The 25,540-nt window shown below is 36.2% G+C and overlaps 1 protein-coding gene across 1 annotated transcript in view; it reads right to left on the bottom strand.

Annotated features, from left to right (window-relative positions):
• The window catches only part of tenm2a (teneurin transmembrane protein 2a), a 189,483-nt gene that overhangs the window by 45,836 nt on the left and 118,107 nt on the right, over positions 1–25,540 (bottom strand). Inside the window, exon 4 of the mRNA XM_051127510.1 lies at positions 6,208–6,330. Within this exon, the coding sequence (XP_050983467.1) occupies positions 6,208–6,330 (123 nt within the window). The remainder of the gene's footprint in view (positions 1–6,207; positions 6,331–25,540) is intronic.

Genomic DNA, 25,540 nt, shown 5'->3' with positions numbered 1-25,540 from the left:
TGCTGCAAAATGTGATGATTTAGTAGGAAGCAAATTATGTTCTTCATGGAATTACAAAAATATCATTCATTTACAGTTTTTCTCAGTGCTTTATGCATTTGCCACACCATTTACAAAAGATTTGAGATCCACAACATTTAGTCATTTGTGCACATAGATAGATATTCCTTCCAACAAATTGCAAATGCTTTTGGACATGCATCAATTGCTTTCATACAACTCTCTGCTGTTTTATAACATTATCATTTGCTTATGTCATGTCAGTCAAAATTAACTAAACTTGTGAATGCTGAATAGTCATTCCATATAAAACTAATAGTCCTCATTTCATTGCTTGGTCATTAATACAAAAATGTTGAACTAGTTGTCAAAATCAAGCAAATTTTAGAAAAATTTTAAATCTTTTTTTTTTTCCTGAAAATGACTAAATTGAACAAGCAAATGACAGAATGATTTACAGATATGTTGAGGTTAAATAGCAATATTGATAAACAGATAGATAGTAAATAGGTGTATTTACGTTTGCACAATGCTTTGAATAAATTAGATAAATAGCATATGCAGTAAAAAGAAACATACATATTCAGTGTCTTGTACTCAGATACCTCACTAAATACAGTAATGTCTAGCTTTACTGTAGTTTTCAAATAGATGTGCAAATAGTATATAGTGCTGTCTTGAGCATTTTCAGGAAGTTTCACCAAAATCTGACTTTTTGCATAGGAAAAATAGACAGAGTAAACTGTCATAATGAAAACATGACAAAGCCATTTGACTATCTTGTTCATAAACAATGGTGTCAGGACTTTTCATCTTGATGACACTGACACTTTCATTGACATGAATACTTGCTTTTGAGGAATGAGCTATCCATTTTGATAGTGACAGCTTTTAGTTATAGACTAGGTTTTGCAGTTTGTACTAATTGTTTTGAGAAATGCATTAACTGTTGTGCAAATAGATAGAAAGATAGATAGAAAAACAGACAGACAGATGATACCAGTAATAGATGAGATAGATAGATAGATAGATAGATAGACAGACAGATAGATAGATAGATAGATAAACAGATAGATGATAGAAACAGATAGATAGATAGACAGACAGATAGATAGATAGATAGATAGATAGATAGATAGATAGATAGACAGATAGATAGACAGACAGACAGATAGATAGACAGACAGACAGACAGATAGATAGATAGATAGATAGATAGATAGATAAAGATAGATAGATAAACACAGATAGATAGATAGATAGATAGATAGATAGATAGATAGATAGATAGATAGATAGATAAAACATAGACAGACGGATAGATAGATTTCAATATTGATAATAATAAGAATTTTAGAATATTAGAATGATTTCTGAAGGATCATGTGACATTGAAGACTGAAGTAAGGATGAAAAATCAGCTTTACATTTTAAAATATATTTAAAAAAATATTGTCATAGTATTTCACAATATTATTGTTTTTACTGTATTTTTGTTCAAACAAACACTGCCTTAGTAAGAATCAGAGGCATATTTAAACAAAAAAAACAAAATTAAACAAAAACAGAAAAACTGAAGAAAAGCAATAATTATTGTGTTTGTAGAAAGAAATGTAATGTAAACAGAATTTAATGAGAATTTTAATGAATTGGAAGACACCCAAAAAAACCACAGTTCCCTACAGAGGCATCTCACTGCTGTAGAATTTGAATCAGAGCTATCGTGGAGATAAAGGACATCTGAATCTGAGTGTCTAAGCACAGCATCAAGTACCGTAACAGAATCCAGCCGAGTGCAGAGAGGCCAATCATAAGCTAATGTAGCCAGCAGGCAGAAGCACACACAAATCATTTCACAGATCAGACCAGAGCATCAAATCATCCCGCAGAAGCCCAGATAAGAGCATCTCAACACAATATGCCAGACAATAAGGTAGGATAACAGCTATACACAAAGACGCAGCAGAGGATGAGAGAGACAGAGAAAAAAAAAGCAACAACAACAAGCAGACATGGCACAACACAAGACTTATTATTTGTGGCGCTACCGCTAAACAGAGCTACCAGCAACATCTGCCTCATAGACGTATTGTAGCTAAGTCTGTGTGTGATTAATCAAAACTATCTGTTATGTAGAATACATTACGTTTGCATGGAAAGAGAAAGAGAGAGCGACAGGGAGAATGAGAGTAAAGTCATATTTGTATGGATGGAATTGACACCGACATGCTGAGTTCAGATTGAAACACTTCAGGTGAAGAGCTGTTTCAAAGCTCACAATCTCACCGGTACCCACAAACTCACATAAAAACACAGCAAAGTATCATGCCACATAATCTGTATGTAATCAGAGAGTTAGATATGTTTACATAGCACTGAGGAGAGAGCAAAGAAAAATGAGAAAAGGGGTTTCAAATAGCTGTAAACAAATGTCAGCATCCTAACATTCTACCCTCGCTAATTTGGTGCACACTAAGTAGGCAGCAATTCTGTGTGCAAAACAAACTGAGCTTCGCATGAAAGACTTGACTTGCAATTGATTTCAATGGAGCATGATGTTAGAAAGTTACTAAGCAAACAAAGTGGTATTATAATGAACAAATCTACACAAAACAAGCAAATGTTTGTAAAAAAAATAATCAGTTTTGAAATATACTGAGCTTTTTAGGTTTGAATGAAATATGTTTATTTAGTCATTTATATTTGTGACCCTGGACCACAAAACCAGTCTTAAGTCGCTGGGGTGTATTTGTAGCAATAGCCAAAAATACATTGTATGGGTCAAAATGATTGATTTTCCTTTTATGCCAAAAATCATTAGGAAATTAAGTAAAGATCATGTTCCATGAAGATATTTAGTAAAATTCCTACTGTAAAAATCAAAAGTTCAGACTGGTTTTGTGGTCCAGGGTCACATTTCTTTGTCTGCCATCTTGGATTTAGTATTTCACTAAGCTGCTTGTAATGTATTCATGCATGTGTTTAAAGATGACTAGTCCCTGTCTGCTGTAAAGAAGGAGAGAAAGAAAAAAAACCCTGTGCTGTCCTTCATACAGAGGTGATGTGGTGTTTTCTAGGACACTTCCTGTGAATCTGTGAGTGTGTGAGATCAAGACAGAGACAGCCAGAGAGAGCTGGGGGAAAGAGATAGCTGAACAGCCAAAGGATTGTGTAAGTATGGAAGTAAGTGTTTGTGGCAATCTTCATCATTTTTAATCAAAAGTTTGATTCCTGATTGGAAAAATCTGAGTTATCAGTAGATTATGAAGATGTGCTAATTATGTACTACCATCAATATTCCCTCTAAGCTGCACTTGTGCACAGCTGTGCACTTCTTATGTCACATCCACGAACACACCCAAAAATTGGCAAAGCCATTAGAATGAATTCTAGTAAATGGGAAATAATTGAATTACTCTGGTAAGCTGCTATAGAGTTGGTGTCGCTATAGAGTTAGAACTGGTGAATGCTGTCTACAAGTTTCATAGAAAGAGAATGACGTGTGTCAAATGAGTCACTGTAGAAGTAGAATACTTTAATGGTTGCGGACGAAATAGCTCAACACGAGAGCCAACGCAAGCGCAATGACGTGAAATAAAACGTCATTGTGTTTTAAAGAAGAGTGGTTTGATTAAGTGATGGACATAGTGGGTGATGGGCATAGAATGGTAACAAAACTCCAAGATATTTACAGTTACATACAGGCATAGTAGTGTGCAAGTGGTGTGCATGTTCACGTTTTTTGAAAATAGCAAAAAAACTATTAAATAAAAAAAAAAAAATTAGCTTACAGATCTCAGTTTAAGTACTTAAACAGTTTGTTTTCTACTCTGTTCTATTATATCAGTTTAAATGCTTCAATTTGTTTTTATGATATTATGCTATATTATATTTTTTTTTATTATTTTTAATAGAATTTCTTGGTAACACAACAATGTAAAATGTGACCCTGAACCACAAAACCAGTCTTAGGTAGCACAGGTATATTTGTAGCAATAGCCAACAACACATTGTATGGGTCAAAATTATCGATTTTTCTTTTATGCCAAAAATCATTATGACATTAAGCAAAGATAATGTTCCATGAATTATGTAAATTTTCAACCATAAATATATCAAAACTTAATTTTTGGTTAGTAATATGCATTGCTAAGAACCTCATTTAACAACTTTAAAGGTGATTTTCTTAATATTTAGATATTTTTGTACCCTCAGATTCCAGATTTTCAAATAGTTGTATCTCGGCCAAATATTGTCCTATCCCAAACAAACCATACATCAATGAAAAGCATATTTATTCAGCTTTCAGATGATCTCAAAATCTCAAAATTAACCGTTATGACTGGTATTGTGGTCCAGGGTCACAAATGTTTTCTCAGGTAACTTAAAAAAGTTTTTAAATCAAATATAAATATTACATTAAAGTTAAAAGTTACTTTTTGTGTGTGCGGTGTACAGGTCTGGTATAAAGAATGTTCTTGCTCAGGTGGCCGAAATGTCCGCCCAATACAGAAAAGTTTTGCTCAGCACATTTGGCAAAATTTACAGTAAAACAATGATACTGCAGCACAGTGCACAGAATACAGTATCCCACACTGCAATGAAAATGACTTGACCTTCTGTCTCTAAAATAATATTAGTAGTGTTTTTATCTTTGTCTTGAATTGTTAATTGATTAGGCCACTAGGGAATATAGTGCCTGAGAGGATAACCAGGATGACCACCGTTTGCCAAATTAAATGTGTATAGAAGTACTGCTAAAGGTGTACTGTAGGGTTTTTCACAAATGAAATAGTTAACCCTGGGTCATTCTGAACGGAAATCCTTGGTTGTCTTGCTTCACATTTGACACTGTTCATAAACCTGGGGTTAACAATTAATCCTGGGTATTTATGCAAACTGAAGTTTCAAATAGTACATTCATAAATCCTAGGTTAATGTTCTTATTTCCATATTTGAGGAGTCAGCGTCTTAGACAAATGCATGCAACCTTTTTAAATAAAAGCTCTTGCATTGTGCATCCTCATATTATATACTGCCCTGTATTATAAAGTTTTTTTTCTAAATGCATTTTTCAGACAATAAAGGTAAGAATAAAATGTGATCCTGGACCACAAAACCAGTCATAAGGGTACATTTTTTGAAATCGAGATTTATGCATCATATGAAAGCTGAATAAATAAGCTTTCCATTGATGTATCAAAAAAATCAAAACATTGAGAAAATTGCCTTTAAAGTTGTCCAAATGAAGTCCTTAGTAATGCATATTACTAATCAAAAATTAAGTTTTGATAAATTTTTCGAAATTTACAAATTATCTTCATGGAACATGATCTTTACTTTGTATCCTAATGATTTATGGCATAAAAGAAAAATCAATAATTTAGATTTTCAATACAATTAAATTTTGGTTATTGCTTCAAATATACCCGTGCTACTTAAGACTGGTTTTGTGGTCCAGGGTCACAAATAGTCTCTTTTCACTCCGGTTGACGCTTTTTTCATCACCATCTAATATTTTTTACGTCTCAAACACTAAAACTTCTGAGACTACCTAATGCATGTGAATACAAGGAACAGATCTACTTATAACAATCGAACACTGTAATGTTTCACACTGCACGCGTTTGGCAGCACAATCCAAGCACCAAGTGTGAAACATGTCTTTACACAGGGTTAAAAACAGGGTTTAAAAGGACAATAACCCAGGGTTAGGTAGTGCAGTGTGAAAACCCTTTTGACATGTTTCTCGTTGCATAACACATACTGTTTCACACACTATTTTTGAAAAATAATCACCTCCCCAGCACCACTGGCCCACAATGCCTTGCCGCTCTACCTAATCACATGGTTACTTGGTTTCTTATGGCTTGTCAGACGGCTACAGAAATGAAGCCCAGAGAATAATGTCCCTTGTCGATCGTGAAAGCAGGCAGAGAAGTGTGTGTGGGCATAAATGTGGTGTCATGATGGGACCTCGGTGTGCGACAGAGAAGCAAATTACTAAACACAAATCAAAATGAGTACAAGCTGGAAACAAATTGATATACAGGGCAGTGGAGGTTTCAGCACAACTGATTTTTTTTTCTGAATGTAGTTTATAGTTTTTTTTCCCCTCCTTTGTGTTATTCTGTTGCAATTTTGACATCCTTCTTATCGAAAAGGAGCGTGCGGGACTGCAGCGTGCTGTGAGGCTGTGCTGCTCACCTCTGCCTCCAGAGGGCGCTGTTGCTACGTCACTGTTGCTGGGCAGCCCGGCTCCCAAGCCGTTGTTCAGCATGGGACCAACCACAGGTTTCAGCTGCCAGTTCAGCCCCAACAGATTCATGGCTGAGAGAGAAAGAGAGCAATAGAGAAAGAGAGAGAGAAAGAAAGAGTGTAAACAGTGCAGGTATATGGGAAGAGAAAGGCAGCCAGAAAAAGAAAAGCTTGAGCACTTTGCAAAGCGACTTTGTACTGCCACTTCACGGTAAGAGCACAAATGATTTAAAACGAAACAAAATGCTGCATCTAAAATGTATAATATTGATCCGTTAAACCTGGTACAGACAGGGAGAGGCTGTAAGATGAAGTAGTTTATTTTGTCCCTGAAAAAAAACCCCAGACAGCCTAGTCATTTTTATTGATTGCATGACTGATTGATGTTGACTGACTGAGAAGCCATCTGTCGCTCATAAGACTCTCGCATTTGATCCTCAGTCTGATATATGTCACAGCGGCAAGTGTGTGTGTATAAAAACTAATCTCAGGGTCTCTCACATGCAATCCTCCCAACATCAGAAATGTTAAAAAAAAAATTCCTGACTACAGCAATAACTCTACAATATTATTCATACTCCATTTGCACCAAATTTGAAAAGCTATTGTTCAAAACAATTCTACATATGACCTGCTGCCTAAATATTCGAAACATTAAATGGCACAGAAATTCAGTTCATTCAGAAATTGCTAGTAAATTTCACAATGCGCAATGCGCAATTTTAAAGTAGAAAGACTAAAATGTCATTTTCTTGTAAAACATACTTCAATAATCTTTATTTTATTTATTTCTGATAATATAATACAGTGTGTAATGTAATATACAGCCGTCACAGAAAGTGCCACAAACTGATTTTCTGTTAGTAGATTATAGGAACTGGGTGACAGATCTAATTGGTACTTTAACAAAATCAGTTTAACTGTGTGTGTGCGTTTTATTTCAGTCATTCAATCACGGAAGCCCTGAGGAAATGATGTAGACGCACTTCTAAAGAGAAGCAGACAGCGAGACCCACGTCTGTAGGAATTACTCGCACCTCAACAGGTTAAAAAAGTTAACAAACGCGCAGGCAGAAAAGCAGCCGAATCCTGACAGCATTCAGAGCTTTTTGATGTGGAGCTGGCATGATTCAGCGACAATCTGAGTGACAGCTGAAAGAAAGCAGATCTCTCTGTCTTTCCTCTTTGTACTGCGTGGCTGTTGTTTCTTTTTCGTGCCTGTGGAGCTTATTTTGGTCTGTTCGCTCCGAGGCCTGTGTGCAGTTTGTCAGCTGAATCTCTTCCCGACCCGTGTCCTTTCTAGTTCTGCCAAGAAACTTTTATCGCAAGCAGAAGAGAGAGGAGCGCTTAGTCTGCTGAACTCCAGAGGTGCCGCGGGAAACGCGGGAGAGAGGAAGCTCTTTGTAACATGCAGTCTCGGGCTGATTGCAGGATCTTGTGCTTTATCTCTCGCTCCTGTGTGTCTCTGTCGTCTGTTCTTCACAGTGGCGGTAAAGATGGGCTGAGATTGTGCAAGATTGTGAGTCATCAGAGACGGCAGCCACAGGAGGAGGTTCATATGGAGGTGCCGTGTTACTCTCATGTATGACCTTCTTTGTGGATTCCTTTACTGCTTCATTTTCCTTTACTAACTTGCTAATCCATAGTACAAATGTGCACAAACTATTACACTCAAGTGGATGTGCTTTCTCTCTGTCTGACCGGTGCTGTTGATGCCTGTCTTACTCTTTCTGTCTGTCTCGCTTTTGGTCTCATTCTCTCTCTGCCTGTCTCACTCACCTTAATCCTAACATAGACCTTCACAAACCTCTCTTTGCCTGTTTCACTGTATACCTTATTATCTTTCTGCATGTCTAATTCTCTTCTACTTTCTTACTCCCAACCTTGGTATCTCAATTCAATTCAATTCTCTTACTCCCTCGTTCTATCTGCTTAACTGTCTTCTGTCTCTCGCTATCTCTCACTTTTCCTAAATGTCTCACCATCTCTGTATCTCAATCTCTCACCTTCATTCTATAATGGAAGATCTTCACAAACCTCTTTTTGCATATATCATTGTATACCTCATTTTCTCTCTGCATATCTAATTCTATTCTCCATTTTTTGCCTCACTCTCTACCTCGATGGCAGATCTTACCAAACCTCTCTCTTCCAGTCTCTACCTCTCTCTCTCTTCTTGTCTCATTCTCTACCTAACTATCTCTCTTCTTGTCTCATTTTCTACCTCACAATCTCTCTTCCCGTCTCATTCTCTACCTCACAATCTCTGCTTGTCTCATTCTCTACCTCACTATCTCTCTGCCTGTTTTATTACCTACCTCTCTCTCTCTTCTTGTCTCATTTACTACCTCACAATCTTCGCCTGTCTCACTCTTTACCTCACAATCTCTCTTCCCGTCTCATTCTCTACCTCACAATCTCTGCTTGTCTCATTCTCTACCTCACTATCTCTGTGCCTGTCTCATTACCTACCTCACTATCTCACTTGTCTCATTTTCTACCTCACAATCTCTCTGCTTCTCATTCTTTATGGCAATCCATCTTCCTGTCATTCTCAACCTCACAATCTCTGCCTGTCTCACTCTTTACCTCACAATTAGTCTTCCTGTCTCATTCTCTTCCTCAGTCTCTGACTGTCTCATACTCTGCCTCACTATATCTCTGCCTGTCTCATTCTCTACCTCACAATCTCTGCCTGTCTCACTCTCTACCCTACAATCTGTCTCATTCTCTACCTCACAATCTCTGCCTGTCTCATTTTCTACCTCACAATCTGTCTTTCCATCTCTTTCTCTACCTCACAATCTCTGCCTTTTTCATTCTCTACCTCACAATCTCGTTTCCTGTCTCATTCTCTACCTCACAGTCTCTCTTCCTGTCTCATGCTCTACCTCACAATCTCTGCCTGCTTTACTCTCTACTTCACAATCTCTCTTCCTGTCTCATTTTCTACCTCACTATCTCTATGCCTCTCATTATCTACCTCACTCTCTCTCTTCCTGTCTCATTCTCTACCTCACAATCTCTCTTCCTGTCTCAGTCTCTACCTCAGCATCTTAATCTTTTTTCAGCTTTTTTTGGCTCTCCTTTTTCCCGTCTCACTCTAGGCCTCACAGTATCTATGCCCGTCTCACTCTCTAAAGCCCTGTTCACACTAACAACAATTTAATTGCTGGAACTCGCAAGGTTGCTGTGCTTTTGGTTTCTAGCACTCGATTTCAGCATCCATCTCTATTAGGCAGAGGATCACTGTCTGCACTCCCATTGGTAGTTGCTGTATCATGTCATTGCTCATTTGCACATCACATTGCCAACTGTTTCTGTCACTGGCAACTCTATTTGAAAATGAATGATATCTGGTTGCTGCAAATTGCTGTCATTGTAAACGTTCTCTCTGCCTGTCTCTCTCACTCTGCATCTTGCAGTTACGATCCAGCAGGTGGAGATTTACAGGACGGTACTGTCTGTGTATGTTAGAGACTCCACCCCTCTCCTCACCTTCCCTCTGCTTGCCTATCACACCTAAATCTCATCCCAGAAAATCAATTTTCTCTTCTGTCAAATTCCATCTCCCCCTCCGCCTGCGCCCAGACATGGTCTCCCTCTCTTTCTCTTTCTCTATACCTCTCCCTTTCTCCCTCGGTCTCTTTCTCAGTTAAAGGAAAGCGCTGACACTCTAAGTGTGTCTCTGCTGTCTCTGTCAGCTCTTTTATTTGTTTCAGATGGTCTGGAGGAAACACTGAGATAGCTTTTCTCTCCTCTTCTCCTTCCAGTCCTCTCTCCATGCTTTTCAATCTGATCCTTCACCTCTAACATGTCTCCGATCCTTTCATCTTTCTCAACCTCCTGTCCTTCATTATTTCTCTCCTTATCTCTCCATCTGTCTTGCTCTTCTGATGGTGCAAGCCGCTGGTGCCTAAATGCTAATTTTGCAATCAATAAAATAATTAACAAATGAATCAGCAAACTACAATAACAGAAAGCATCGAGAGACACGACTCAGACAGATTAACTGCGGCTCAGACACTCTGGATTTCTGCCTTCCACACATGTGCGTGCAAAGCAAGCCTAATGTATTCTGCACCAGTAGGTGGCAATGTTGAGTTAAAACCTGACTACATGACGGGTGTTCAATACAACAGCAAGGGAATGAGACTAATCTAAAGAGGGTGAGAAGAAAAACAGAACCAAAGCTGATGGCTTGCTCGGTGTTGGCACCCAAAATGAACGTTTGTTTTAGCACAAGACGTGATCTACTTTTCTGCCTTCATGCAAATTGTGCACAACATTAAGCTGTCTGCTGTTCTGTGCATATCAGGCTATAGATAACAGCTTTATTTTCAGTCTCCTGATGAATATTTACTATAGGGCTGAGCTTTGTGAGGGAATGTGTATGATTAAACATGTATAAATCAATGCATAATATGGATTTGATGATGCATAATTCACCTGCACATAGAAATGAAAGGTGTCACTTGCTTGAGAATACATTTGAAGTGTTGAATCCTAGCCCAGATTAGCAGGCAGAGACAACCATATGTAAATAATTTGTATGTGAAATATTGTAAACACTGTGGCAGCAGTTGACAGAACACAGATAGATAGACAGATAGATAGTTGTTTACAGCTGGAATATTCCAGAATTCAAAATATTGTTCCTCCTGACATGCCAACAGCCCTGCTACAAGGTTACCTTGGACAGTGAGAAAGGAGGGATGGATAGAGCAAGGGAAAATGGGTGAGATAATGCACCAAGGGAGCAATGGAAAGAAAGAGAGAGAAAGGGATGCTATATGTGTACACGAGAACGACTGAGAAGCAGAGAGATAGAACAAGTGAAGATGGGGCCATGAAATGAAGGTTTAAGGTTGTCCTTAAGGTACAGTTACGTGAGAGAGACCTGGAGGAAGCTCTTGGCAGTTCCTGTCTGTTTATTTGTGTACATGAGCAGAAGACGCAGAGAAAAAGAGAAAGAGAGTGGACGTATGTGCATATTGAAGTAGGGCTGGCAGGACGTCTCTCTATGATTCAGCCGCACCTGTCATCACCGATTAGACCTCTGTGACCCACACACACACACACACACACACACACACACACATATAGTCATAAGCAGGTGGCAGGTTTCTCTCTGCTAGAACGGATCCATATGCCTGTGTACTATGCTGGTGTTGGCTGAGCTGCTTCTGGCCTGAGTGGAAAGTAAGTCACATGCGAGTGGACCGCCAGGTCCAAACTCACCCTGAGACATGGCTATAAATAACACAAAATGGACAGCAGATACACACACACACACACATACACGTTTGAATTTTCAGCAATCTTTGATTCACAGCAGGTGCAGTCAAAAAGACATTTCTGCATGTTTCTTTAGACATTTCAAATGTTTTTTTAGACTCCTGGTGGGAGTTTAAAAGTCAGCTTTATCTTGCCTTACTGATGTTGTTATTTAAAGGGATAGTTCACCTAAAAATGTAAAAGTCAACATCTGCTCACCCTCATCATTCCAAACCTTTTAGACTTTATTTCTTCTGCAGAATAAAAGAATATATTTTGAACTAATGAGTGCTAACATTTAATTTAGTCTTAGTCTTTTAAATTAGTCTTAGTCCTGTGTCAAATGTGTTTTAGTTATTATTATATTTAGTCCTGTTTTTGTTTAGTCACGTTTTAGTCGACTAAATGTTTTAGTTAATGAAATCTTTGCCACATTTTCATCCTGCTGTATTATGATTAAACTGATCGAATAATTTTTCTCAAAACTATAATCATAATGATTGATTATTTATTTTTGCATTTCAGATACTGCACTTTTACCAACAAGCACAAATCAACAGAATGTCTACTAAATAAACCATGTCGTACGCATGGTTTATTTAACCTCATTTATGATTAATTATAGGCTGTTTATCATATAAATTTATATCAAAGGCTTATGCACTCTCTCTGTCTGCATTATGAATACTGGTTAAACAAACAAACAAAAAATATTATAACTGTGAAATTCCTAATAGTAATTCCAATAATTCCTAATTGCAATAATGCTTCTGTATTAAAACAACAGCAATTGAGTAAGTGCATTTATTCAGCAACCACAATTGCAAATAATATAGTTAAGATCTCATGACAGAACACAGACACTTTTATTTAAGCTGAACATCTCACATAGAAATTGCTAAACTTCAGCTTACTTGTTTGTCTGTGATTTTAGGTCATAGTCAATGAGCAAGCACATCGTTGCCAGATTGCAAAAAATTAAGCAAAACATTGGGCAGAACATGTATCCTTTTAACAGAGAAGCTCTGATTAGGAGATTTGAACTCTTGATATCTGGCAACCGCCATAGTAGGATGTGTACAGCAGTGCGCAATAATATTTTGTCTCCTTTTTTTGACGAAAACAAAAAGGTTTTATTTTTTTAAATACATTTTAGTCTCGTCTTTTATCATCAACGATACTGCATATTTATATAATCAGTTATCGTTTATTGATCTTGTTGGGGTCTTGTGATCGTCTCATTTAAGTCAAAGCTTCTCAACAAACATTTATCATTTAAAAAAAATATATATTTTAAACATTTTTCAAAATGTTTTTGTTCATACAATCAAAGTCAAAGCGATCCAGAAATGTTTGTAATTTTTGAGTGAACAACACTTTTAAGAAAAGGTCCCAAACACAATATGCAACCGTTTTCACATTTTTAGGGGAAAATCTGTGTTGAATGTGTAATTGATGGCAGAAAGTATAATCAAATTAGCTAACACTGAACGCACAAAGAAATCTATTAAAGTTTCTGCCAAGATCTGCTCTCACAAAGTCTGTGCAGGCCTGCTGGAAACCAAAATAAACACAGCCACACTTTTTTACAAGCACTATTGCTCCCTAAGATGTTAAATATGAAGTGAACATGAGATGTCTTCATATCTGTTCATCATAAAGAATACATGCACTTATTTCCCTACAGATGTTATATATGAGGCTGGGCTCTCTTATGAATTTCTCTGTAGGCAGGCAAATACATTTTTCATAAAGAAGAAGCATCTCTGTCTACATCCTTTTTTTTCCATTTGTCTTTTTCCCCTCTCACTCTTACTTGTTACTTTCATCACACATTCACAGATGCTAACAGCTTCTAGCCTCCACACGTGCAGCTAAATTCTATTATTTACTTTTCATGCCTTGTGTTTCCACATGTAACGATGCAATTCTTCCACACAGTTCCTGTGACAGTGGTGTGTTTTGTGGAATCTTCCCATGCTAAAATGTGTCCGATCAGCAAACAATGAATGTGGGAAAATGCTTCGTAGGTCACTTAGCAATTCTCGAGCAAATCTCAAAAAAACACTCGAGGCACTGTGTGTGTGTGTCATTAAGCTGAGGGACGCTCTCAGGTCACCTCTCTAACATACTACAACATGCATCAGAAACCAGGACATCCTATCCTTCCATCCACACGCACCTCCGCTTAACATATCACACAATTACACAGCCATAATTAGAGCGCAAAAGAGACCTCATATTACTTAAAAGGTAATTTTCCCTTACCTTATTTTTGCGGTCTCCCTTGGCCTCCATAATAAACGCGTATTAACTGTTCTAATTTACCACTAAATTAACAAGACTGACCTCAATTAGGACACTAATTGTAAGCTGAGACTATCCTGGATGGCATTTGTAATTGGTTTACGAAACCTGCTGTTTAAAAAAAAAAAAACTTCTCATCCTCTTTCCACACCTCGTCTGAAACAGCAACACATTAGCCTAGCATTCCCACAGACTCCTAAGGCTCCAACTTACTCACACTTAAGTTCTTTTTTCGTTCTCTGCTTAGGGGTACAAAGTAGTTTGCAGTGGTATACGGTTAGCGAGCATCCAGACGCCGCCCACACTGCTAAGACTTGCATTTAGATCAATATGTAAATACGTGTTGCACACTTCCCTCTCACTAACAAAATAAATACACAACAAAAAATCACAATGGTGTGAAAAGAGCAGAAAAAGCATCTGATTATTGCGACGTGGATGCTGTTTGTTTTCACAAGCTCTGCAATTCAACACTCCAGTCAAGTAAAATCACATGACATATATTTACAAAGCACTTTATACAATAGCTTGCTATAAGAAAGCAACTTAAAAGTATTAAACATGAACAAACACTGTCACCTTAATTTCTATAAAGCAGTTTTGCTTTAGAAATATCATAGCCTTTAGAACAAAACAAACTGTTTTTGCTACTGTACCTTTAAGAATGAATAGGTGCATGCACTGGCATATGCTAATGAACCTATTGAAATGAGGCAGGTACAAAAAAAAAGAACAAAACTACATATGGCTAATGAAAAAATGACTCAAGCTGTGCATACTATTGCATACTGAGTAGGTACACCATGCTGTTATAGTCATGTGACCTGTAGAGCCAGTTGCATCACTGCAATGCCATTCACAAATACTGGGAGAGTCAATGTATTAGGTCACCTGGGTAATCCTTGCCTATTGTTTTGTGAATATTATAAATTCAGACAATACTCATTTCACATTTGCCTAGGCAAGTATACTGAATATAGTGGGTAAGTACATTGAATATGGCCTGCTCAGTTGGGCAGCATCAGGAAGGTGTTTGAATGTGGTGTTTATGTGCTTAGGTGAAATGTAAAATGTGTTTATGGAGTGGGACATGGAACAGGGTGAGGCTGCAGGGTAGTGCCACAGCAAATGAGAAGCCTGGTCAGAGGGCTTTGAAGTTGAACTACAAAGCACCAGGAGATTCCCATGGGCTCTGCGTATATGTATGTGTGTTTCATTAGAGTCTTGGCTTCTGTCTCTTGGGAGAGGGGCAAGTTCAAATACACAGTTAATGAGTGAAGCAGCCATCAGTAGCATCCTAATCCATCAGAGAAGCACTATAGTCACACAAACACACAAATACACACACACACTTCCTCCAGGGGCCCAACCCAACAAAATGATGCAACTGAAAGCTCATTGCCTGCACTCCAAAGGTTGTTCATCACTAGTCCCCTTTGTTCTGAACACAAACATGCATTCAATCTATCATTCATACGTAGAGTAAAATACACTGGGTATCGGGTCACTCTCACAAAAGACTGGTCACACCAAAATCAAAAGAAAATGAAAGGAAATAAAAGCTATAAAAACAAAGAAAACTATTTTCAGGACCATTAATATTTATTCTGCATTTTGACATTTTCAGCTTCTCATTACTATAATGTGTTCATTATTATTATTATTATTATTATTATTATTATTTTTTTACTTTTTTCTTTTTCTTTCTTTCTTTCTTTCTTTCTTTCTTAATAATTTTCATTATTTCCATAACATGCAATTATTCTATTATTCTAAATGCAGATGTCTGTTGGATTGCTATAACAGTATTACAGTAACAAACAAACAAACAAAATAAATAAATAAATAAAATGTATAGCAAGCAAATATTAAAATATTAAGTCATGGAATGTAAACATAATAATGATTACTGTAACTGATTAATGAGTAACTGGCAAAATATAGTGCATTTTGATAATAATAATAATAATACTTTTCTTTAAATTATAATGAGTAATTTGCAAAATATAGTGCTTTTATAATAATAATAATAATTATTATTATTATTATTTTCTTTAAATTATAATAATGAGTAATTTGCTAAATATAGTGCATTTGTATAATAATAATAATATTAATAATAATAATATTCCTTAAATTATAAGAACGAGTAATTAGCAAAATATAGTGCATTTTTATAATAATAATAATAATAAATTTTCTTTCAATTATAATGAGTAATTTGCAAAATATAGTGCTTTTATTATAATAATAATAATAATTTTCTTTCAATTATAATAACTAGCAATTTTCAAAATCTATTGCATTTTTATAATAATACTAATAATAATTTTCTTTTAATTATAATAATGAGTAATTTGCAAAATATAGTGCATTTGTATAATAATAATAATAATAATAATAATTATTATTATTATTAGTAGTAGTAGTAGTAGTAGTAGTAGTAGTATTTTCTGTAAATGGTAATAACGAGTAATTTGCAAAATACTGTGCATTTTTATAATAATAATATAATAATAATAATAGCAATAATAATGTTGTTAGTTGTTATTATTGCTGTTGTTGTTATGGGCTTTTTGGCTATATGTAACAGCATTTTCTGTACTGTATTAAATTATTACTTAATTAAAATTATATATATTTAAAAATACAGTCAGTACAGTAAGCATAAATTAGAAACCACAGTTTGTGAATACTACTACTACTACAACTAACAATCTTAATTGCAGTACAGGGAAAATATGCTTAATACTGATGAAAACATGCTACAGCAATACAAACTTACAAATACAACTACAATACACTAGCACAAAAGTAAACTAAACATTTATGACAGCTTCCATGAGAATGAACCATTTGCTTAGTATTACTGAAAAACAGAGTACAGACATAGATATAAAGATACAGATAAAGTATATGAGAAATAGATCCACAAACACATCTGATAAGAGTCTGTCAGCGCAGAGCTGAATACAGTGCAGGAATGGGACAAAGAATGGCAGGTCCTCTGCAAACCCGCTTATCAAGACACAAAGAGAGTAGCTTGTGCTATGCAGTTTCTGTATGCAGTCTGTGTATGTGTGTGTTGTGCCTAGAGGCTCATCCATTCACATTAGCGACAGGAAATGAGAGGCAGCTGAAATCACGAGCTAGATCAATGGCACACAGAGATAGACACACTCGCCCTATCTCTCTGTCTTCATTATGGCCGCCTCCTTCCATCTCTCTCTCTCTATGCTGTCAGTATGAGACGTTCTGACGTATCTCAAGTCTGTCTCCAACACTCAGGGGTCCAGGCCTCTCGCACGTCCCAGGTGAGATAATATCAGCACTTTTTCTTGATATATTTTCATACTGTTTATATTTTATATCCTCCTTTTTTCCCCTGTGAACTCAGCAAATCCTTGATGTCTGTGATTGCGATTGTTTATTTGTATTCTAGCACTGCATCATCGTCTTTGCGGCCAGCTTTGTATTTCATACGCGAGCTTGTCTGTCATTCTTTCCAGTTTAAAGCTGACGTCCAGCTCACGGACTCACCACATGTGGCGTCATTGATTACAGATATCGCTTCAAATCTCACGGGTGATTATAAACACTTTGTGAGACGAAATCAATCTAATACCTTCAAGAGCCTCATTCATTGCGGGGTCAACGCTGACGATCGTACAGTTTGTCTTTTTAGTGAAGGCCTTTGATCTGTTGGACGCCACCAGTCAGTCAATGATAGAGGTTAGTGAAAGTTTTACTTCAGAGAAGGACCTTTGTTTGACAGGGAGGGACAGACATGAAAAGAGGGGAGGGCCAGTCTGCAGATAGACAGTACGGGTCGGCCAGAGTAGCGGTGGGCGTCTGCTGACAGACCAAAGACCGCTGCTAACATTAGCCACTGGAGCGGGAGTTTGTGTGCATGTGATCGGCTGACCACCGTGCCAGAAATGAAACACATCAATCAAAACCGACAAGGACAAAGATGAACGGAGGAGAAGATACGAGTTGAAAGCCGTCCTTCACACGCACCCTCTCCTCCTCTTTAGAGAGATCCTGCTCTGATGTGTGCCAGCGCGAGCTCTCTACTCTCTCTCTCCCACCGCCCACCCAGCCAGCTGTACTGAAGTGAACTTGTGTCCCTTTGCCCTTGATGTGACTTCTCTTGACCTACAACAGTCTGTTGAGAGTCACCAGCTTCCAGTCTACATCTCCTGCTGCTCCCGAACCAGGAATACACCATACACGCCATATGCTTCGCATTCCCTATGTACCATATGTTGGTGCAGTGTCAAAGTCCAGCGTCCTCTTTCGCTCACTGTCTCTGTGTCCCTCATGACTGCCGTCAGATGACATGCCGAGGTCACCTCGGAGCCACAATGACAATGTGGGATAAAGCTGCTTGTCTAACGCACTCCTGCTCACACACACAGCAGGTCTCTTCATCTTGTTTGCAACTTAGATGAAAATCTGTCATCATTTGCTTACCCTCATGTCATTCCAAACCTGTTTGACCTTCCTTCCTCAGTGTCATCATAAAAATACTCCATATGAAAGTGAATAATGACTGTTCTCCCACAAAACAGACTTACATTACCATTCAAAAGTTTGGGGTCAATACGATATTTTTACATATACAGTCAAACCAAAATTTTTTCAGAAACCTTTCACATTTCTCACATTATCACAGTTTATTTACTATACTTTAGAAAACGGTAATAAAATATGACAAGAACTCAAGAGTTAAACTGTGCCAGAAATAATTAAAGGTTTGTTTTCTTTTTTAGAACAAAAATGTACAAATAATGTACTCACCCTCTTGTCATACAGGATGTATATGTCTTTCTTCAGTTGTAAAGAAATTATGTTTTTTGAGGAAAACATTTCAGGATTTCTCTCCATTTAATGGACTTCAATGGTGCCCCCAAATTAAAAAAATTAAACTTCCAAAATGCAGTTTAAATGCAGCTTGAAAGGGTTCTAAACAATCCCATTGGAGGAACAAGCGTTTTATATAGTGAAACGGTCTGTTATTTTCTTAAAAATATACAATGTATATACTTTTTAACCTCAAATGCTCGTCTAGCTCTGTGTGAGCTCTGTTTTTTCCAGTCATGACAGTTAAGGTACGTCTAAAAACTTCTCCTCCAACTTCAAATTCGTCCTACATTGCCGTTTTTACCTTTTTTTGTTTTTTGTAAAGCGTGTTTGATCTTCTTTGCATGTTCACTTTGTAAACTCTGGGTCGGTACTTCTGCAGCGATGCAGGATTGTTTTAAAGTTGGAGAAGAAAATGAGATGGGAGTTTTTAGACGTACCCTAACTGTCAGAAAAAACTGATCGAAAAAAAACAGTTCACATAGAGCTAGACGAGACAAGTGTTTGAGGTTAAAAAGTATATTAATTGTAATTTAAAATAAGTGAATAAATAAATAAACAATCGTTTCGCTAGATTAAATCATTTTTTGTTTAAAGCGGCACTGAAATCGCATTTTGGAAGTTCAAATTTGGGAGCACCATAGAAGTGCATTACATGGAAAGAAATTCTGAAATATTTTCCTCAAAAAACATTTCATTACGATTGAAGAAAGAAAGACATGAGCATTTTGGGGTGAGGGGGTGAGTACATTATTTGTAAATGAACTAATGCTTTAATCTTAGAAAGGTATGTAACAAAATGTCAGGTCAAAGTGTCAAATAAAATTTTGGTCTCAAATTTGTATCAGTTTTACTGGTGGTCCACTGTATAAAGAGTTTTTGGGTATAATATGTCACAGTTTACTTTATTTTGCTCTCCTCACTTACATAAATGAACCTGCACTCACTAGTAAAAAAACAAAATATCAAACATTATATCTGGAATCTGCATAATTTTTGGTTTGACTGTATGTTTAAAATTTACTATAATATAAACAAATTATTAATAAAATTAAATATTTTTATACAGAGAGAGTTGCTAACCCAGACTTTTAAATGGTGGATTATATACAACTTTTATAATAGTTTTATGATGTTTTTATTCTCATTTCTTTTTAAAACTTGAAAGTTTCAGCTCACAGAATAAAAATTTCCTGATAATTTACTCAATAATTTACCCACATATCATCCAAGATGTTCATGTCTTTCTTCAGTCAAAAAAAAAGGCTTTTATAAAAAACATTCCAGGATTTTTCTCCATATAGTGGACTTCAGTGGGAACCAACAGGTTGAAATTGGAGTTTAATTGCAGCTTCAAAGGGCTCTACACAATCCCAGCCGAGGAAGAAGGGTCTTATCTAGCGAAACGATTGTTAATTTTCTAAAAAATAAAATAAAAATGTATATACTTTGTAACCACAAATGTTCATCTTTGCACTAGCTCAACACAGATTATGAAATTACATTGGAAAGATCATGCATGGTTAGGTAGGGTAGGGTGAAAAACTCCATCTCATTTTCTTCTCCAACTTCAAAATCCTCCGAAATCCATATTTTTGTAAACAGCGTTTGACTTTCTTTGCAGATTTGCTTTATAAACACTGGGTTGGTACCTTTCCAGCAGGACTATGTAATGCATGAAGTTGAGCTAGTGCAAAACAAACATTTGTGGTTAAAAACTATATACATTTGGTTTTTTAGAAAATGACTGATCGTGTAGAGCCCTTTGAAGCTGCACTGAAACTGCAATTTGGACCTTTAGCCCATTGGCTCCCATTGAAGTCCACTATATAGAGAAAAATCCTGGAATGTTTTCCTCAAAAACTTTAATTTCTTTCAACTGAAGAGAAAGAAAGACTTGAACATTTTGGATGACATGGGGATAAATTATCAGTAAAAAAAATTTAATCTGGAATTAAACTAATCCTTAAACTGTAAATGAATGAAAATTATCAACCTGCACATTGTTCAAAATGTCTCATTTTTTATGTTATTGAAGACAACACAAGGGTGAGTAAATGATGACTGAATTTTCATTTTTGGGGTGAACTACTGCTTTATAAACAACTTGAACTTACAATTGGTTGTATTTACTTAAATATTAATGATGTCATTATGAATTATACATTAATTTACATTATTCATACAATGTTTTCTTGCATCAAAATGTAATATCCTTGCCTCTGAAATGACTTTTCATTTCTGCTGATAAAAAGAGGATAGAAGAAAATGATACAAACAATAATACAATAGCTACGCGATCACAATCCAATAAAACATCTTGATGTACACAACAAATGCCCTAGTGAACATTTTGTTTCATTATGGAAATTAATGCCGTTTTATGTTTTCTTTAAGACCCCTAAGCTACATCAGGAAGAATGAAGTTAAATCTGCAATCGATGTCTTTTCAGTAGTACTAGAGTGATGTTTATGGACGTTGCCTGAGTTTTCAGACCGCCCCAACACTGCGGCATGCGGTTAGAGTAAGCGGCTGTGATTACTCAATAACGCTTCAGACAGCGCTGCGTTATGGATGGAGGTGCATGCATCGGCTGGCGTGAAGGTCAACGGCCCAGAGTGGCGATGAGCATTTGAGTCATTGGTGGGCAATGAAGGGAAGTGATGATGCTGCTAAAAATACAGAGAGAGGGGGTACAGAGAGAGCGAGAGAGAGAGAGTGCAAATTTGTCTTCTGTCTACTTTCATGACACTCACCACACGGCCTGTCTTCACTGATGTATGAGCCGCCTCTGTATCCGCACAACACAGAGGTGACACAGAACTCACACGCACCTCACACTATCGCCATACCCACGCACAACTTTCCCAGCTCAAGGACACCGATGTGCTCTGAAATTGCACAGCGATGTGGCTCTCTGCATGCTGTTTTTTTTAAATAGGACATGTTACTAGAGCAACATATTTTGTTGGTCCTAGAACAAAATTCCTATCAAATCCTATTTACATGCAACATTCATTTTGCTTTCATGGCACATCTAGTACATTTCGCCAAAGCACTGCATGCAAATGAATGAATGAGCTAATAAATGAATGAATAAAAGTTCAAAATCTACTTAATAATGCATGATATATTTTGCAATACAATTTAAATAATTTAATAATTTATAATGTATTTTTATATTGACATTCATGATAATGTAATATTACATTTAAATTTAATAATGTGAAATCCCTAATAAATAAATAAATAAGTAATATTATATATATATATATATATATATATATAAGTTACATAAGTTATAATATTTTAATTTATAATAAATGTAATAATTTTATATTTATAGTTATAATAATTCAATAAATTTTAATTAATATAAATTCAATTTATATTAATAATAATGTAAATGAAACATTTTAAATGAATGAATGCTAATAACAATGTAATAAAATGTATGAATATTTTGCAATAAATACATTTATATGGTAATTTAATAATTGATGAAATAATAAATTATAATAAATGTAATAATTTTATATTATTTTTTAAAATAATTTTAATTTAATAATTACATTTAACTCAAATCCCAAATATACTATTAAATAACTAATAACTAAAATGCTAAATATATATGTATTATACAAATTATACTTTGTAATAAATAATTTTGACACATTTTGCATTAAATATTTTCTATTTTTTCTAATTTATTAAATTATAATATTTAATAATTTTATATGAATAGAACCTAATACAAATAAACTAATTTTAGTCATTTAATATTAATAATTACATCAAATACAAAAATAAAAAAGGAAGGAAGGAACTTCCACTAAAATCAGCAGGCAATGATAAAATGTTGCTCAAGGGCTTTACGCTCACCTTGAAATCTCATGGATGTTCCAGGACCAACAATCCAAGAAAACGGTCTACTTGTACAGTATATCACAACTTTCTCAGCAAGTATGTATAACTTGTCTACAGTGTGTATTTAGTTTGTTAGTGTATATTGCTCTTTTAACTATGTCAGTGTGCCATATAAGTAAGTCGTCGTCTTCCTGTTGCTGATCTGATGCTGTGTTGTTCCTCACCGGGCTCTGAGCCATCCAGACTGCAGCCTGTGGAATCAGCATGTAGCCTGATGGAGTCTAAACCTTGTTATCTCTGTTACACATTCCATCTGCCCCTGCCCGCTCTCCCTCTATCTCCCTCTTCCTTTCTTTGATCACTCTGGGCCAATGAATCAAACAGTCTTTAGCGCAGGCGAGACCGCGAGGGAGCTGCTGAGCGTTTGTCTTCTCCACAACATATGATGACAGACCTGTTTCTCTTTTGCATCAGGACAGCTCACCTGTATCCTAGCAACACCATCCCTGATGTAGCAGCCTCACAACACAGTGACGAGAGTGATGTCATGAATGCATGCAATAAGTCTCCTCTCTATGCGCTATCTTGTTTCAACACTTTTCTCCTCCTCTCATCCTGTTTTTTCTGTCTCGCCATTTCTCATTTTGTCTTATGCCACTTTGATGCATCTTTTCTCATTCTGTGTTCACTTTCTTTTTTGTTTTAATGCTTATTTCATCTCATCTCGTCTCTTCTGTTCTTTTTCATTATTTTGTCTCATCTTTGACTTTTGACTCATTTGTTCTGGTCTCAGTACTTTCTTCTCATCTCTGTTTTTCTTGTCTCATCTTGATGTGTCCCTCTTGTTTGGCCTCACTTGTGCTACCTTGTACATATTTTGCATTATGTCTTTCCCTGTCTCAGTTTATCTCATCAGGTCTCATCTGTACTCTTGTCTCATCTTGTGTTATTTTGTTGCATGTCTTTCCTGTCACAATCTTATTTTGTTTCAACACTTCTGTTAACACTTCATCTCATCGCTCATTTTATATAGTGTGTTTCATTTCATCTTGGTTTCTCATGTTGTCTCATATTGATGTTTCTATTTTCACTTGGTCTCATTTCTTTCTCTTTTTGTCTCATCTCAGTCTCTTAATGCTTCTCTTCTGGTTTGGTCTCATCTAGTTTGATCCCTCTTCTCATTTTGTTCCATCTCAATTGAATTCTTCTCTCCTTTTTTCAAATAGCCTTTGTCTCATCTTTTTCTATTTACTCATGGTATCTGGTCTCAGTGCATCTTGCCGTTTTCCTTCTCGTTTGGCCTCATCTTATGGTATTTTGTCTAACCTCTTTCCCTGGTTTTGTCTCAAGTCTGTTCTCATCTCATCTCTACTCTTATCTGTTGTTATTTTGTCTCAGGTCTTTCTCGTCTCAATCTTATTTTGTTTCAATACTTCTGTTAACACTTCATCTCATCTCTGTCCCTCTGGTGTCTTGACATCTCTCTTCCCATTTGGTCTCATTTTGTGTCAAATTTTCTCATCCCTTTCTATTGTCTCATTTTATCTGATGCGTTTCATCTCATCTCTGTTTATTATGTTGTCTCATATTGATGCTTCTCTTCTCATTTGGTCTCATTTCTTTCTCTTTTTATCTCATCTCAGCCTCCTGTCTCACTTTAATGCTTCTCTTCTTTTTTCAACTAGTTTTTGTCTCATCTTTTTGTTGACTCATAGTGTCTCGATGCTTCTGTTTTTTCTCGTCTGTGTTTCTCTTGTCTCATCTTGCCATCTTCCTTCTTGTTTGACCTAATCTTTTTTCATTTTGTCTAATCTCTTTCCCTGGTTTTTGTCTCAAAGTCTATTCTTTTCTCTCTTCAGGTCTCATCTCTACTCTCATCTCACCTTGTGTTATTTTGTCTCATGTCTTTCTCATCTCAAGTTTATTTTGTTTCAACATTTCTTTTAATTCTTCATCTCCTCTCTGTCCCTGTAGTGTCTTGGCGTCTCTCTTCTTGTCTGGTCTCATCTTGTGTTAAATTGTCTCATCTCTTTCTATTGACTTTTTTTATCTGGTGTGTTTCATTTCATCTCTGATTCTTATGTCTCTTATGCCTCATATTGTTTCTTCTCTTCTCATTTGGGCTCATGTCTTTTTCTTTTCGTCTCATCTAAGTCTCTTGTCTCAACTTAATGTCTCATCTCATTTCTGTCATTAATTTCTGTCATCTCTGTGTGTTTAATGTCATCTCTGTTTCTCTTGCCTTGTCTCATATTGATTTTTCTCTTCTAATTTGGTCTCAATTTGTCTTGTCCCTTTTCTCTTATTGACTTCTGTGTCACTTTAATTTTCTTCTATTCTCATCTTGTGTTAATTTGTCTCATGTCTTTCTTGTCTCAACCTTTTTTTTTGTTTCAGCACTTCTCTGTCCTCTCTTCTCATTTGCTCTCATCTTGTTTTAAATGATCTCATCTTTTTCGAGTGTCTTATTTTATCTGGTGTGTTTCATCTCATCTCTGTTTCTTATGTCTTCTCATTCGGTCTTATTTCTTTCTCTTTTTGACTCATCTCGGTCTCGTCTCATTTTTATGCTTCTCTTCTCATTTGATCATCTTGTTTGATCACTTTTCTCATTTTGTTACATGACTTAAATGCTTATGCTTTTTTTCTCAACTAGTCTTTGTCTCATCTTTTTCTATTGACTCAGAGTATGGGACTTGATGCCTCTGTTTTCCACTAATCTGTGTTTCATTTATCTTGTCTCATCTTGCTGATTTTCTTCCTCGTTTGGCCTCATCTTGTGTTATTTGGTCCTATCTCTTTCCCTGGTTTTGTCTCAAAGCCTGTTCTCATCATCTCATCAGGTCTTATCTCTGCTTGTACATCTCATCTTGTGTTATTTTGTCTTATGTCTTTCTCGTCTCAATCTTACTTAGTTTCAACACTTCTAATAACACTTCATCCCATCTCTGTCTCTCTGGTTTT

Source organism: Labeo rohita, chromosome 14 (genome assembly GCF_022985175.1).
Source record: "Labeo rohita strain BAU-BD-2019 chromosome 14, IGBB_LRoh.1.0, whole genome shotgun sequence".
Lineage (NCBI taxonomy): Eukaryota > Metazoa > Chordata > Actinopteri > Cypriniformes > Cyprinidae > Labeo > Labeo rohita.
The sequence above is the reverse complement of the archived record's forward strand: the minus strand, read 5'-3'. Positions and strand labels throughout refer to the sequence as shown.